Source organism: Neoarius graeffei, chromosome 19, assembly GCF_027579695.1.
Source record: "Neoarius graeffei isolate fNeoGra1 chromosome 19, fNeoGra1.pri, whole genome shotgun sequence".
NCBI lineage: Eukaryota > Metazoa > Chordata > Actinopteri > Siluriformes > Ariidae > Neoarius > Neoarius graeffei.
Genome location: NC_083587.1, coordinates 30,695,910 through 30,713,818, shown reverse-complemented (window position 1 = coordinate 30,713,818; position 17,909 = coordinate 30,695,910). Strand labels below are relative to the sequence as shown.

General features: G+C 43.3%; 1 protein-coding gene across 3 annotated transcripts in view; it reads left to right on the top strand.

The window, feature by feature from the left end:
* Positions 1 to 17,909, top strand: part of rttn (rotatin) — a 185,607-nt gene that overhangs the window by 45,247 nt on the left and 122,451 nt on the right. For all 3 annotated transcript variants that reach the window (XM_060899987.1, XM_060899988.1, XM_060899986.1), the window contains exons 12-14: positions 72 to 284; positions 13,247 to 13,359; positions 13,635 to 13,761. In XM_060899987.1, coding sequence (XP_060755970.1) covers positions 72 to 284; positions 13,247 to 13,359; positions 13,635 to 13,761 — 453 coding nt within the window. The remainder of the gene's footprint in view (positions 1 to 71; positions 285 to 13,246; positions 13,360 to 13,634; positions 13,762 to 17,909) is intronic.

The following is a 17,909-nucleotide window of genomic DNA, read 5'->3' as shown; positions in this document are numbered from 1 at the left end:
TTACTGCCACACGTTGTACCTGTAAGTGTGTGCACACGCATTAAGACGTGTTTTATCTTTTCTCCATACAGGCAAGTGAGAGCATTCCTGAGAGTACAGCATCTGCTGTTTTCCATCTCTGTCTGGATTTCCCCTTCAGTCTCGCGTTTCCCAGCATTCACGAGTCAGCAGTGGCCTACTTGGAGCAGTCAAACTCTGAAAACCATAGCCTGTACTGCAGAGTTCGCCAGGCTGCTCACACAATGGAGGCCACATGTTCCTTTCTAAAGGAAGTTCAGGCTGAGGTAATGATCAGAAAAATGACTAAAATAATTATGATTGTGTACAGTGTCGCTCTTATTGTCTCTTTGTTGCTGCAGAAGGTTGTTACAGGGTTCGACATTCACTTTTTAATCCAGTCGGACAAGCAGCAAGATTTTTCACTTGTCCTGACTGTAACCTTTTTATTAAAATTTATTTACTAGTTCAATGAAAGGGGGCGGCACGGTGGTGTAGCGGTTAGCGCTGTCGCCTCACAGCAAGAAGGTCCGGGTTCGAGCCCCGTGGCCGGCGAGGGCCTTTCTGTGTGGAGTTTGCATGTTCTCCCCGTGTCCGCGTGGGTTTCCTCCGGGTGCTCCGGTTTCCCCCACAGTCCAAAGACATGCAGGTTAGGTTAACTGGTGACTCTAAATTGACCGTAGGTGTGAATGTGAGTGTGAATGGTTGTCTGTGTCTATGTGTCAGCCCTGTGATGACCTGGTGACTTGTCCAGGGTGTACCCCGCCTTTCGCCCGTAGTCAGCTGGGATAGGCTCCAGCTTGCCTGCGACCCTGTAGAACAGGATAAAGCGGCTAGAGATAATGAGATGAGATTTATAATTTTTCTATAAAACTCAAACTTTAACTGTAACAATAAACAAAAACTTTCCAAAGCCCCATTATGGCACGTGTTGTTAAAACCCAGGAGCTGACCTGCAGTTTTAAGAGTTGGGCCCTGTTTACATTATTTTGAATCAGCGGATCATCAGATTAATGTTTTTAAAACGATTCGCGCGCACACACAAAATTTCTGTGCCCGCAACAAAACCGTTCCCTGTGCACACAGCAACGCCAATACACGGATACGCTAATCACATGACTAATTAGACGGCACGTCACATGATCCCAGTGCATATCGGGCATGCGCAAGTCACTCACCACTTGCAAGTGGAAGGATGTCGTTGTAAAAAATGAAGTATGCCAGTCTGTTATCGGCGGTACTGGTACTACAATGACGCCTTTTTTACGCCGTGTATGGCCTTTGTGTTTATGCTAGAAGGCTCTAACAGTGTTCGGTACACTCTTCACCTCGCAGAACGGCCGTTTTTTGCGATTACAACAAGACTATTTAGTGCTACGGTAACCAACACACTTCCTGTATTGCTCATTCACTTAATGACTTCCTCAACACACTTCCTGTATTGCTCATTCACATGACCAACGTGGCATGACCAACGCCAGCGAATCAGAAAGGTGGATGTCAGTGACGTTGTCCAATGACGACGTCAGCTAGAGCTCAGCACTGCGTATCCTCGTTCCTCAATGTTTACACAGCACCGGATCAGATACGTACTGGGTTGAATACGTGGGCCCTGGCGGATTCAAACTGTTCCGCCTGTGGAGTCGTTTTCCGGCGTTTTAATGTGCACGGACACTGCATCCGCAACGAAAACGATACGGATACGGTCTAATGTAAACACCACCTTAGACTCACCCAAATTCAAAGCTTCTGGGGGAAATAAAGTTAAATCTTGATTGAGCCAGTAAAACCTGAAGTATAAATTAATTTAAAGAAATGAAACCAAAAGAAAATGAGTTGGACATGATGAGGGGGACAGAATCACGCTGTGAATGAAGAAAAAACGTAAGTGAGTTCGGCACTGTGGTAAAATTCCCGCGAAAAATTTTACGATATTTGTGATACGAACCACACACAAGAAAAATACAAAAAAAAAAGTCAGAATGAAATAAAGATTCACCACAGATATTTATTTTATTGAGGTATTTGATCGCCATTTCTCCGATTTTGATGAATTCAAAGTCTAATAATCTATAATTAGATATTACGACGTGGTTATTTCTTCACACACACGCACCTGCTGCACTCAGCGTCCCCGGAATTTCATAAACAATAACACGGCCGGATCACTGAGGGGACTGAAGTAGTTTTGTTGGAACTTTTATTAATGCAACTCTGGAATAATTACTATAAAAATGGTGAGTTTCAACAAATATTCAACTTGTCCTGTCAGACAGGCAGATGCAGGTTTGACCTGTCCGGACAAAGCATTTGGTTTTCCCGGACAGTCGGTCTATCGTTAATGTCGAGCCCTGTGCTACACTGCAGACATTTTCCTAAAACAGTAAAACAGCATGCTCTAATGTGTTTTATTCCTTTTATATCACAGCAATTCAGTTATTTTATTTCTGATGTGTCATACTTTTAGAAGAAAAAGAATGAGCCTTTATTTGCTACGTTACAGTACAGTGAAGTTCTTTCTTTGCCTATTCCAGCTTGTTGGTCAGCCTGAAACAGTTAGTTCACATAATCTGTTATATTCGAGCATTGATGCAGTCAACCGCGAGCTGGCCTAGTGGTTATCGTATCTGCCTCTGGGTTGGGAGGTCGCGAGTTTACTCACGGTCGGGTCATACCAAAGGCCATCAGAATGGTACCTACTGCCGTCTGGCAAGGCACGCTGCAATACAGATGCGAGTGGGGAGTAAACTCTCGCGATTACTAGAGGGCTAAGTCCCCACTGTAAGCCTAGCTGTAGGCCAAGGGCTAACAAAGCGGAGACTGGCGCCATCCAGTGCGCCTGAAGGGCACTAGTACTGGGACAGGAGACTGCCTGGGAAGACCAGGGCATGGTGCGGGAAGGACGTTAGACTGATAAACAGTCACTCCCTCAGCAGACTCTGTTTTTCTGTTTCTTGAAGTTAATGAGACATAAATATACAGCTTGACATGTTACTGAGAAACCTTAAAACCCTCTGTCTTGAAGACGTTCCTGTGTTTTATCTGTAAGTGTTTTATCAGAAAGCAGTGACGTTAGACTCCGTCCATAAATGGCAAATAAACAGCTCGTCACTGAAATCATCACTGTATCAACAAAGACATGCATTTTATAATCTGTTGATTAGGCATGTAATGATTCACCCAGGTCATGTTTCGATTCAGATCATGATCTTGGGTTCACGATTTGATTTTCCTACAATATTTTTGAAAAAAAAATTGAAAACTTTATTACCAAAAAAAAAAAGCAACATCTTTTTTTCTATTCTTTATCAACTTAAATATTCGTTTTGTTAAAAAAACAACAACAAAAAAGCCTTTTGTTTCATTTTCTTAATAACAACAATAATTATTTACCCACATTTGTCAAGTTTGGAGTAAAACATAATGGCCTATTAACGAAAACGTTCCTTAAAATGTTAATCACAAATCGGCCTTTTCTTAAGAAACTTTTATAAGCATTTCTACTCCCCCACTTCTCTTTTCTTTAGCTTTCAGCAGTCTGTAAAAAGAGAGCTCCAGTTTCTTGTGAAATCTGTTTGTACAGTCCATCACCCAACAGCTCTTTTCCCATTTCAGATCTGCTTTTTGTGTTTTTGCAGCATTAGAGCTGTGTTACTTCCAACTAGAGTGAAGTAACTTGCATTCCTGCTATTTTACGTTATTATGCCCTCTTCTGTCTAAGTAACACAATTACAACTTGGAAAAAAGTAAGATTACGCAGCCTGATAATAATCATCCATCCATTATCTGTAGCCGCTTTATCCTGTTCTACAGGGTCGCAGGCAAGCTGGAGCCTATCCCAGCTGACTACGGGCGAAAGGCGGGGTACACCCTGGACAAGTCGCCAGGTCATCACAGGGCCGACACATAGACACAGACAACCATTCACACTCACATTCACACCTACGGTCAATTTAGAGTCACCAGTTAACCTAACCTGCATGTCTTTGGACTGTGGGGGAAACCGGAGCACCCGGAGGAAACCCACGCGGACACGGGGAGAACATGCAAACTCTGCACAGAAAGGCCCTCGCCGGCCACAGGGTTCGAACCCGGACCTTCTTGCTGTGAGGCGACAGCGCTAACCACTACACCACCTTGCTGCCCGATAATAATCAATTTTTTTAAATATATATATATATATGGGTCCGTCTCAGAAACTGTACTCTCATTTGGGACATTATGGTCAAAAAATAAATTTTCTAATTTTACTTTTTTTTTTGCATTTACCTAACACTCAATGTTTCTTTTGTCATGTTTAATAAGAATAAAGATAGCATCTTGCTTTATCTGGCCTCCACTGTGGAACATTTTTTTTTTTTTATTACAATTCAAATGTTTTTGTAAAATTGATTTTCATATAAAATAACTCCATCATGAAGAATTAAAGCCCCTCCTTCACAGATGAGTGAAAATATTGAATAAATTTCCTCTTTTTGATTGCTTGGGTTAAAAATGCCAAGTTATGATGACTGAATTGATTATTCACTTAAATATGAATAATATGATACAGTTTGGGTATTTGATATGGCGAAATAGGACACAATGGAAAAATCAAGAACACACCGGAAAGATGAGAATAACGGCGCTGGTAAAAGAACAGCGACTGTACCGGCTGAAGGTCACGCGGGTCTCTGCTGCGGCGCGCGAGCAACGGGACATCACTACCGCACCGGACGGAGCGCAAGGCGGGGCCAGGGCAAAATGACTGGCTGTAGATTCTATCAAAAGTTCGATCTAAATTGGCCATGGTTGCAAAATATTGGCCAAAAATACGCAAACACTACGAAATATGAAAGTAAGATGAAAAAGAAACATTCTATTGCCTTATACTGCAAGACTAAAACAAAATAAAACTGTCAAAACTCACCTTTTCAGTGATAACGCCTGAACAGATTACTCGCGTAACAGAAAGACCGCAAATGGAAGCACGATCAACTTCTAACTGTTGGAGTGGAAAATTCCATTCTACACATGCAAATTGTTAATGTGTGTCCTTCCCCGCACACAAATAACACGCTACGGTAAAAAATAGACCACAACTCATTTTATAGCTCAGAAATTCATACAAGCCCAGCTACCATCGTAACATATTCTGTAAGAAACATATTCTGTACCTAACTTTCAGCTTTTGTTTTAAAAAACAAAATCGCAGATTTATAACTAAATTTTTATATGGCGTAGTGATTTTAAGTTCCTACTTTTGGTGAGGTCGTGACCTTGACCCTGAGGCTTTCCGTTTAGATCAAAACACACGATCGTATTGGTTTTGGGTTTGCGGAAAATGGAGTTACAACGGTGATCAAATATTTTGCATGATGTTTTATTACGGTTATGATTATTCTGTGAGTGCACCAATCCTTAGGTGTATAAAGTTACAACTTAAAATACAATTAGTGATAACTGTAGACTTTTCAGTGGGCTACAACCTTCTTAAGGGAATGCGATGTAGTCAACCATTTATCATGTCCCAGATCAAGCCGCCATTTTTCCACAAATTTGCAGAATTTTTGCCAAATTCTGAATAGAGTATTCACATCAAAGATTTAGTTTTATCTGTATTATTTCTTTCATCATTTTTATTTCAAATTAAAACCAACATCACCATTCAAAACCATATAGTTTATTGACTGTGAGTATATTTAGTGGGGGACCCCCACAGCACCCAGTTTCTGAGACAGACCCATATCGCATGATATCATTACATGCCTACTGTTTATGTGGAATATCTATCATACAAGTTTGTGTTACTGTAGATACAATAAGATATTAAAAAGAGTCCATTAATATAAATGTGTGATTTGCTTTACAGCAGGAACGACCGTCAGAGCTGCTGTTCTAGAAAATGAATAAATTAAATAATAGGCATAGTATGAAGACTGCAGTTTGTTTCAGGAAATGGTTTATTCATTCTGCAGCGTTACACTTTATTCACACAAACCAACAACCAATCTGAGAGCTGAATGTAAAGTGAATTGGTGTTGTTACCGAATGGCAGTGATTCGCTGTGACTTGAAGGATTTTAGACTCTAGAAGCTCATCGCTGCCCTCGTTTTGATGATGCCGAGGTAAAGAAATAGCAGAATTAAAAATGAGCTAGAAATAAGGTACGGATAAGGACGCACAGCATCACTGACCCAAAGCACCAGTGTTGCAACATACAGTAGGTTCCTGTTGTCATCTTCACAAACAGCCCGACAGCAGCTGCTTGAGTGCTGATTGCACTGCTTGTGAAGAATCTTCAGCATGCTAAAAGTGATGTGCTGCTTTCATGGGTTTCACAGTACAAAAGTGCTCCTTCATTTTGTAATGAGTAAGAGTTTCAGAAACAAATTTGACTTAAATGGAGGCAATTTTCTAAATATAGCTTATTATATAGTTCCCAGTCCAGCTACTGCGTCGACCAGGGGTGTCAAACTCACTTTCACTGAGGGCCACATCACTAAATTTCGAGGTCATCGGGGAACAAATAATCGCTGAAGATCTGTTTAAAAAGGGCAACCATGAAATCTGCACAGCAAAATGATTAATTTATTCAAGAAGCTTTGAACAGTTTCATTGGGAATCAGTGAAACAACGACGAGGCTAATTTCTCCTTCGTTTCATTTGATTCCATTTCAGTACATTTCCGATTTTTTGTTTGATATCTTTTAACATCGAAACATGAAAATGAGTGCAGTCAGTAATTTACGTTCAGTATGAAAATAGGCTGGAAACTCACCGGTCATCACCAGTGTGGCAGTGAAAACTTAAAGGACATGGGACATGGATTTTTTTTCTGGTTTTAATTATGTATAAAGGACATAAGAAATGCCATCTAAATCACTGCAGGGCGTCAAAAATGTGAAAATCATCACATTATTCAACTTTTTTATACATCAGCGTAAAACAATGATTCGTGAATGAGCTAGGTGGTCACGTGACCCGTGACGCAACAAAAACTTTCCAAGGAGCCAGCGCTTGGGAATCTAATGTAAACAGGTTTCCGAAATGGACACCATCGACAGTGACATTCCCGATGTTTCACAGAGATGTGAAGTTAGACCCTATCAATTCCAACCGATAGCTGGAAATTCACATGAACATGGATCTTGTCTTTACTCTGACGGGTCAGATGATTCTGAGAGTGAGAGTTCATTCAGCCTTCATGAAACTGAAAGCGGTCGGCTCGATAACACTTCCTGGTAAGTTAAAAACAATTCTGCTCAAAGGCTAATGATCTGTGGAAAGAAGTATTATTTTTGTATCATACATTGAAAGTTCATCATAGATCTAGCTAAAGTCCGTTGCAAGCTAGTTTTTTCAGTACATTTCCGATTTTTTGTTTGATATCTTTTGACATCGAAACATGAAAATGAGTGCAGTCAGTAATTTACGTTCAGTATGAAAATAGGCTGGAAACTCACCGGTCATCACCAGTGTGGCAGTGAAAACTTAAAGGACATGGGACATGGATTTTTTTCTGGTTTTAATTATGTATAAAGGACATAAGAAATGCCATCTAAATCACTGCAGGGCGTCAAAAATGTGAAAATCATCACATTATTCAACTTGACATATTCAACATGAAACTGAAAGCGGTCGGCTCGATAACACTTCCTGGTAAGTTAAAAACAATTCTGCTCAAAGGCTAATGATCTGTTGAAAGAAGTATTATTTTTGTATCATACATTGAAAGTTCATCATAGATCTAGCTAAAGTCTGTTGCAAGCTAGTTTTTTTTTGCTGATATTTTTCGAGATTGATTGAGATACAATGCTTCCAGAGTCCGAGATGAAAACCATTCAAAATGGCGAAACGAGTCAGAATTATGATGATCAATAATTGATACACCCAAAATTATAATACTAATCCTTACCTTGGCTTTCAGTTGCTTAGCGAATGCACCTCGGCATTTTTCCGCATGAGGCCCATGGTAAAACCACACTTCCAGGAGGGGCTGCCGTCTGCCTCCCAAGCCGGCCGAGAGCGCTCCTCGTCGGGCACGGCCAGGCGGGCGAATGCCCTGGTCCGTCCGCCCTGTCTAAAAAATAATGGTACAACTCCGAGTGAAGGTATCAATGAGCTGTCGAAGCGCGCAGAAGGTGTTAGTACGCCTGTCATTATAGTGCGGACTTTCCATAGCATAAAAAATCGCTACGTTTCAATTTGTGTAACTAAACTTGTTTCATGTCACTGGTCATATAAACCTATGTAAACAGGAAAAACGCGGAAGAGTTTGGTCGCATCTAACTACAGCCCCAAAAAATACCGTTGGCCATACTGAGCCTAGCTACATTGCTAACAGGAGTGACAGCGTGTCTGACTGACTGGGAGGTCGCGCAAAGCTCGGACAGGTACGGAGCAGCTCGTCTCAATTCAGATAAGAGCATATTTCATTATGGAAGTACGGTGGACTGTTCCTATTTAAATGTCCATTAATGTTACAGGATTTCTTGACTGTCTCTACAGTTGTAGGAATGTAGGCCCTGTATATTATGCCGCTATCACTGCCTCCATGAACCCGGCTATACGGCCTCTTAAATTTGGCTTGGCAATTAATATCACTCAGTACCTGAGTATTAATGTTGAAAGAATCCTCAGTGAAATGGTCCGAACACAGTTTGTGGGAAACAGTAGGTGCAAAGTTTTTTTCTACGGCAGTAGTGAACCCACACTTTCCTCAGCTTCGGGTCCTTGGGGAATGCAAAAAAACTTACTCCAGGGCATTTCCCATTGGAATTATTGCAACCATAAGCAGCACAATACACCATGATGTTCAATGTACGTTAAAGACTATAAAAACAATTTTCTTGTCATTCACTTCTCCATTCATCTACCCGCTTGTGCTGTGCCCGAAAGTTTTTGTGACGTATGATCACGTGACAGCGGCTCTTCCGGTTGTAAAATATGCATATCGGAGCTCGAGCAGAAATGCCATATAATCATCACGAATATAACGATTTTGCTGAATTTAATAGATGATTTTGTATTTGTTGATGCAATTAATTCATATTTTTAATGGAAAGAAACTGATATAGCGTGCATTTATGTTTCATGTCCCATGTCCTTTAATTTGGTTTCAATAGGAACATCTTTAAAATTCAGCTTCCGTACATTTCTTTCATTCATTCATTCATTCATTCCCAGTATATTTAAATAATATTGGCTGGCTTTTTTCGTGGTATATTGAATATATTCTGTTCAGCTAGCATGATATTGAAAGAGCTGAATCAGTATCATGCTCCCTGAATGGAATATATCTGATGTACCACAAAATAGCCAGACATTATTATTATACATTATTGGGATTGGATAGTTACATATATTTTACAAAAAGTTAAGAATAGGGTTTACAAATTGTCACGTGTGTGTGTGTGTGTGTGTGTGTGAGAGAGAGAGAGTTAGTTTCAGTGAGCAGAGCTGTTCGCAAACTGAACAATTTGGCTTACTCTTAACTTCCCAAAACAAGTAGGCATTTGTCCACTTTTCCTGAAAGCTTCGACTCTTTATCACCTTTCCTTTTCGTTGACAACCCCTGTGTCCGAAATCACTCATTCATTCACTACTCCCTACACACTATACAGGGAATTACTGTATAGGGGACTAATATAGTGAGCTCGTTATTAAAATCTCATCTCATTATCTCTCGCCGCTTTATCCTGTTCTGTGGGGTCGCAGGCAAGCTGGAGCCTATCCCAGCTGACTACGGGCAAAAGGCGGGGTACACCCTGGACAAGTCGCCAGGTCATCATAGGGCTGACACATAGACACAGACAACCATTCACACTCACATTCACACCTACGCTCAATTTAGAGTCACCAGTTAACCTAACCTGCATGTCTTTGGACTGTGGGGGAAACCGGAGCACCCGGAGGAAACCCACGCGGACACGGGGAGAACATGCAAACTCCACACAGAAAGGCCCTCGCCGGCCACGGGGCTCGAACCCGGACCTTCTTGCTGTGAGGCAACAGCGCTAACCACTACACCACCGTGCCACCTGTTGTTAAAATGTAAAAACATTTTCAGACACTACTCCGTCCTGCCGTTATTTACGTCATTACTGTCGCACAGTTAAAACGTGCCAGCTCAGTCGGCTGGTGGGTTTTCAAAATAATAAACACACATTTTTGTGATTAAAGACATTTTATACTGAGTGTATTTCCCACAAAGTATAACCCCGATTCCAAAAAAGGTTGGGACAAAGTACAAATTGTAAATAAAAACAGAATGCAATAATTTACAAATCTCAAAAACTGATATTGTATTCACAATAGAACATAGACAACATATCAAATGTCGGAAGTGAGACATTTTGAAATTTCATGCCAAATATTGGCTCATTTGAAATTTCATGACAGCAACACATCTCAAAAAAGTTGGGACAGGGGCAATAAGAGGCTGGAAAAGTTAAAGGTACAAAAAAGGAACAGCTGGAGGACCAAATTGCAACTCATTAGGTCAATTGGCAATAGGTCATTAACATGACTGGGTATAAAAAGAGCATTTTGGAGTGGCAGCGGCTCTCAGAAGTAAAGATGGGAAGAGGATCATCAATCCCCCTAATTCTGCGCCGACAAATAGTGGCGCAATATCAGAAAGGAGTTCGACAGTGTAAAATTGCAAAGAGTTTGAACATATCATCATCTACAGTGCATAATATCATCAAAAGATTCAGAGAATCCGGAAGAATCTCTGTGCGTAAGGGTCAAGGCCGGAAAACCATACTGGGTGCCCGTGATCTTCGGGCCCTTAGACGGCACTGCATCACATACAGGCATGCTTCTGTATTGGAAATCACAAAATGGGCTCAGGAATATTTCCAGAGAACATTATCTGTGAACACAATTCACCGTGCCATCCGCTGTTGCCAGCTAAAACTCTATAGTTCAAAGAAGAAGCCGTATCTAAACATGATCCAGAAGCGCAGACGTCTTCTCTGGGCCAAGGCTCATTTAAAATGGACTGTGGCAAAGTGGAAAACTGTTCTGTGGTCAGGCGAATCAAAATTTGAAGTTCTTTATGGAAATCAGGGACGCCGTGTCATTCGGACTAAAGAGGAGAAGGATGACCCAAGTTGTTATCAGCGCTCAGTTCAGAAGCCTGCATCTCTGATGGTATGGGGTTGCATTAGTGCGTGTGGCATGGGCAGCTTACACATCTGGAAAGACACCATCAATGCTGAAAGGTATATCCAGGTTCTAGAGCAACATATGCTCCCATCCAGACGACGTCTCTTTCAGGGAAGACCTTGCATTTTCCAACATGACAATGCCAAACCACATACTGCATCAATTACAGCATCATGGCTGCGTAGAAGAAGGGTCCGGGTACTGAACTGGCCAGCCTGCAGTCCAGATCTTTCACCCATAGAAAACATTTGGCGCATCATAAAATGGAAGACACGACAAAAAAGACCTAAGACAGTTGAGCAACTAGAATCCTACATTAGACAAGAATGGGTTAACATTCCTATCCCTAAACTTGAGCAACTTGTCTCCTCAGTCCCCAGACGTTTACAGACTGTTGTAAAGAGAAAAGGGGATGTCTCACAGTGGTAAACATGGCCTTGTCCCAACTTTTTTGAGATGTGTTGTCATGAAATTTAAAATCACCTAATTTTTTCTCTTTAAATGATACATTTTCTCAGTTTAAACATTTGATATGTCGTCTATGCTCTATTCTGAATAAAATATGGAATTTTGAAACTTCATCATTGCATTCCATTTTTATTTACAATTTGTACTTTGTCCCAACTTTTTTGGAATCGGGGTTGTACTTTGTGTCTGCTGTATCTTTCAGTTCTTTTAAATCAAGGCTGAATACTTTCTTTATTCTTTGCTGCTGCCTTTTATTAAATCAAATTTGAGGCTTTTTTTAAAAATTAAATCAAATTTGATGATTCACCGGCAGTGAATCATTTGATCGATTCAGCCCATTCCTCGCGCTGCACTGTAACTTTTATTTTGTATTTTATCCGTCTTATTCTATTTTAGCTTATTTTCTGTTCTCTTACTATTTTTAATTGTACTTGAATGTCCGTTTATAATGTGTTTCTTCCTCTGTACATTCACCCCAACACAATTTTTTTTTTTTTTCTTTCAGCGCGACCACAGTGCATGATGGGATATATGACTTGGTTAGGGACCATTGGTTGTACACTACTTTTCATGGTGCATTATGGGATACTTTTGAGTGCACTATATAGGGTGTAATAATTCTCACTATACATTTGGACAGCACTACAGAATGGTGACCTCACTATATAGTCCACTATATGGTGAGTAGGGAGTGATTTCGGACACAGGGAATATCTTGACACTTGACAGCAAGAAGCTAGCTTGCGATTTTTCTTTCGTCATGAATAACTAGCTGTTTACTTGAAATAGCTTGTCGCCACCTAGTGGATGGATGACGAATTGCGTTTCATGGTTGCCGCAAAGAATGTTTGGTTGATGTGCGGGCCGTTTTGAATATTTTTGCAGGCTGGATGTGGCCCGCGAGCCATATGTTTGACACCCCTGGTGTAGACCATGGGCTAGAGCGGTGCACTTGAGCACAGAAGTTTTGTAAGTCCCATGTGGCATTTATTACCTCTGAAGAGCAATTCATTCGTTATCTATAGCGCTTATTCATTGTGGATCGTGGGTGCGCTGGAGCCAATCCCAGCTGACACTGAGCAAGAGGAGGGATACACCCTGGACAGGTCGCCAGTCTATCACAGGATTAACACAGAGAGACAGACAGCTGTTAACACTCTCAATTTAGAATAGCCAATTGGCCAAATCTGCATGTCTTTGGACTGTGGGAGGAAACTGGAGCACCTGGAGGAAACCCACACAGTCATGGGGAGAACATACAAACTCCACACAGAAAGGCCCCAGTTGATCGGCAGATTCAAACCTGGATCCTGTTTGCTGTAAGGCGACAGTACTAACATGAGAGCAAACAAGCAACAAAGAGGAAAAAAAACTATGCATTATTATTATTATTATTATTATTATTATTATTATTATTATTGTTGTTGTTGTGTTTTTGGCATATGCATGTATATCAGAATGTCCTACAGGGATATGATAGTAATGACTAAAACTGCTAAAACTGGACAATGTAGATATATTTCCCATTTTAGAGTGAAATTTTGTCGTACACAAGCCACAGTGCTGTTTGGCTCTTTGAAGGAGGAGTTGCACTTTTCTGAAAGCATGCTTTTGATGCACTCTGCAGGGAGAAAAGAATTGGCTGGAGCTGCTGGAGCTCGCTGGCCAAGCCATAGATGGCTTCCCCTACCATCAGCACCTACTGCTCGTCAAGGAATTCATCCACATCTGCTCCTACCTGTAAGCTTTTCTCAGTTGCTGTGATTTATTTCAGGAAGCAAAAGAGCTTTTTGTTTTTTTAGGAACTGAATCAGAACACCGAACTGGCCAAATAAAGTTCACTTGAAAGCACTATGTTTTTTAAGAAGCTGTTTATGGACGAAGCTTCATCCATAATAGAGTTGTTGGTGTAATAGTGAATAATAACAAGTGTCATGACATATTGGCAGTACGGGATGTCGTGTGTGTGTGTGTGTGTGTGTGTGTGTGTGTGTGTGTGTGTTCTGTGTCTGTAGGTGGAAGTCTGCTCAGGCAAGCCCACTGCTTCAGATGGAGAGCCAGAAGATTCTTCTGAAACTTTTATCCCATCCTCTGCTGCCAGTGAAGGCTGAGACATACGCACGCACTCTGGATGCGGTCAAGGTTGTGAAAAAATTATGATATGAATGCTGTTTGACCCATGCCAATAGAATTATCCAGGCTAGAACAGTAGAATGTGAAGAATAACAATATTTCAAAGACTATAGCGCCGATTGACGAATATCCAAATAAGTACTTTGCACGTTCTGTCACACAAATGCTTTAAAAAGTGATTTAAATAGAAGAATTAAAGTACAGGGAGGAAACAAGGAAATATGGATTTTGCAAATTTAGTCCAGATCTGAAACGAAAACTCAAGTAAAGATGCATCGAGTAAAGAAAAAAAATAAGTGTAGGTGTAGACATGAGTGGTATATAAAGGAAAAGCTTTTCACAGGCTCTGTGTAAATCCTTTTGGCATTGGAGGTGTGGACATGGCAGTGAAGAGCTCATATGCAACCAATACAACCTTACTAAAAATAAATAGCACATTTTCGAAGCTTCTGAGCATTTGACTAAGGCATACGTTTTCATTATTAAGCCTTAAAATGGTTTACTTTTGTTTTCAACTTGACAAAATGGGCTTGTTTTAATACATGTATTAATTGCAGTTGCAATATCTCTTTCCAAAGGAATATTTGGGCATAGTAAATTGCACTGAAGGTGCAAAATTTATTTATTTACATTGACATTTTCTTCTATTTTAGCAGAAGAAATGCCACAGATTGCATCTCCCACATGTTCCTCTTACCTTCATTATTTACATCATGTATAAAAAGGGGCAGAGCCAATTAGCTCTCTCATCTAAATGTGGAACTCCACAGTTGAGGAAATCCATCCATCCATCCATCCATCCATCCATCCATCCATCCATCCATCCATCCATCTATCCACATTTCATGTCTTTACTTAGTTGAGCGGTTCTTGACATAATATGGATTACTACAGTTGTGTAATGGGGCTATTTACTGTATTTATTATTTACTGTTTGATCTCAAACACATTAAGAAGGCAAGAAACTTGTCCACTAATTAACTTATGAGGTACACTGATAATTGAAAAGCATTCCAGGTGACTACCTCATGAAGCTGGTTAAGATAATGCTAATAGTGTGCAAAGCATCAAGGTAAACGCTGGATACTTTGAAGAAGGCCTCGACGACCTGATCCCCAAACACAGCGGCTAGCTGTTGGGACATGGAATGTCACTTCACTGGGGGGGAAAGAACCTGAGCTTGTGCGGGAGGTTGAGAGGTACCGGCTAGAGATAGTCGGGCTCACCTCCACACACAGCTTGGGCTCCGGAACCCAGCTCCTCGAGAGGGGCTGCACTCTCCACTTCTCTGGAGTCGCCCATGGTGAGCGGCAGCGGGCTGGTGTGGGCTTGCTTATAGCTCCCCAGCTCAGCCGCCATGTGTTGGAGTTTACCCCAGTGAATGAGAGGGTCGCCTCTCTGCACCTTTGGGTCGGGGAGAGGGCTCTTGCTGTTGTTTGTGCCTACGGGCCGAATAGCAGTATAGAGTATCCGGCCTTCTTGGAGTCCCTGGGAGAGGTACTGAGAGGTGCTCAGACTGGGGACTCCATTGTTCTACTGGGGGACTTCAGTACTCACGTGGGCGACGACAGTGACACCTGGAGGGGCGTGATTGGGAGGAACAGCCTCCCCGATCTGAACCCGAGTGGTGCTAGTCACGGTTTGTCCATAACGAACACCATGTTTGAGCATAGGGGTGTCCATAAGTGCACGTGGCACCAGGACACCTTAGGTCGGAGGTCGATGATCGACTTTGTTGTCGTTTCATCTAATCTCCGGCCCTATGTCTTGGACACTCGGGTGAAGAGAGGGGCTGAGCTGTCAACTGATCACCACCTGGTGGTGAGTTGGATCCGCTGGTGGAGGAGGAAGCCGGACAGACCTGGCAGGCCCAAACGTATGGTGAGGGTCTGCTGGGAACGTCTGGCCGAGCACTCTGTCGGGGAGGTCTTTAACTCCCACCTCCGGGAGAGCTTCTCCCAGTTTCCGAGGGAGGCGGGGGACATTGAGTCTGAGTGGACCATATTCTCTACTGCCATTGTAGACGCAGCTGTTCGGAGCTGTGGCCGCAAGGTCTCCGGTGCCTGTCGTGGCTGTAATCCCCGAACCCGGTGGTGGATACCGGAAGTAAGGGACGCCGTCAAGCTGAAGGAGTCCTATTGGGCCATGTTGGCCTCCGGGACTCCGGAGGCAGCTGACATGTATCGGCAGGCCAGCCGTGCTGCAGCTTGGGCAGTTGCGGAGGCAAAAACTCGGAACTGGGAGGAGTTCGGTGAGGCCATGGAGGAGGACTATCGGTCGGCCTCGAAGAAATTCTGGCAAACCGTCCGGCGCCTCAGGAGGGGGAAGCAGTACTCTGCCAACACTGTTTACAGTGCGGGTGGGGAGCTGTTGACCTCGACTGGGGACATTGTCGGGCGGTGGAAGGAATACTTCGAGGATCTCCTCAATCCCACCGTCATGTCTTCCATTGAGGAAGCAGAGGTTGATGACTCAGAGGTGGACTCGTCCATTACCCAAGCCGAAGTCACTGAGGTGGTTTGCAAGCTCCTCGGTGGCAAGGCACCGGGGGTGGATGAGATCCGCCCTGAGTATCTCAAGTCTCTGGATGTTGTGGGGCTGTCTTGGCTGACACGCCTCTGCAGCATCGGGTGGTGGTTGGGGACAGTGCCTCTGGAGTGGCAGACTGGGGTGGTGGTCCTTCTTTTTTAAGAAAGGGGACCGGAGAGTGTACTCCAATTATAGGGGAATCACACTTCTCAGCCTTCCCGGGAAGGTTTACTCCAGGGTACTGGAGAGGAGAATTCAGCCAATAGTCGAACCTTGGATCCAGGAGGAACAATGTGGTTTTCGTCCTGGTCGTGGAACCCTTCATAGGGTGCTCGAGGATTCATGGGAGTTTGCCCAACCAGTCCACATGTGCTTTGTGGATCTGGAGAAGGCATTCGACCGTGTCCCTCGTGGTATTCTGTGGGGGATGCTTCGGGAGTATGGGGTTTGGGGCTCTTTGCTAAGGGCTGTCCGGTCCCTGTATGAACGGAGCAGGAGTCTGGTTCGCATTGCCGGCAGTAAGTCAGACCTGTTCCCAGTGCATGTTGGACTCCAGCAGGGCTGCCCTTTGTTACCGGTTCTGTTCATAATTTTTATGGACAGAATTTCTAGGCACAGCCAGGGGCCGGAAGGAATCCTGTTTGGGAACCACAGGATTTCATCTCTGCTTTTTGCCGATGATGATGTCCTGTTGGCTTCTTCAAACCAGGACCTTCAGCATGCACTGGGGTGGTTTGCAGTCGAGTGTGAAGCGGCTGGGATGAGAATCAGCACCTCCAAGTCCGAGGCCATGGTTCTCAACCGGAAAAGGGTGGCTTGCCCTCTCCAGGTTGGTGGAGAAGTACTGCCTCAAGTGGAGGAGTTTCAGTATCTCGGGATCTTGTTCACAAGTGAGGGATGGATAGAGCGTGAGATCGACAGGCGGATCGGTGCAGCCTCCGCAGTGATGCGGTCGCTTTACCGGTCCGTCATGGTGAAGAAGGAGCTGAGCCAAAAGGCGAAGCTCTCGATTTACCGGTTGATCTATGTTCCGACTCTCACTTATGGTCATGAGCTTTGGGTAATGACCGAAAGAACAAGATCGCGGATACAAGCGGCCGAAATGAGTTTCCTGCACAGGGTGGCTGGGCGCTCCCTTAGGGTGAGAAGCACAGTCACTCGGGAGGAGCTCGGAGTAGAGCTGCTGCTCCTCCACATCGAGAGGAATCAGCTGAGGTGGCTCGGGCATCTCTTTTGGATGCCTCCTGGACGCCTCCCTGGGGAGGTGTTCCAGGCATGTCCCCCCGGGAGGAGGCCCCGGGGAAGACCCAGGACATGCTGGAGGGACTATGTCTCTCGGCTGGCCTGGGAACGCCTCGGTGTTCTTCCCGAGGAGCTGGCTGAGGTGTCTGGGGAAAGGGAAGTTTGGGCTTCCATGCTCAGACTGCTGCCTCTGCGACCCGGCCCCAGATAAAGCGGATGAAGACGAGACGAGACTTTGAAGAATCTAAAATATGAAACTTTATTATTATACCTCCATCCCAAAGGAGGGGGGTATAATGGTTTACCTCTGTCTGTCCATATCGCCGTATTTCCGTCTGTCCGAAACACCCTTTTTCTCAGCAACCACAAATCATAGCCACTTGGTA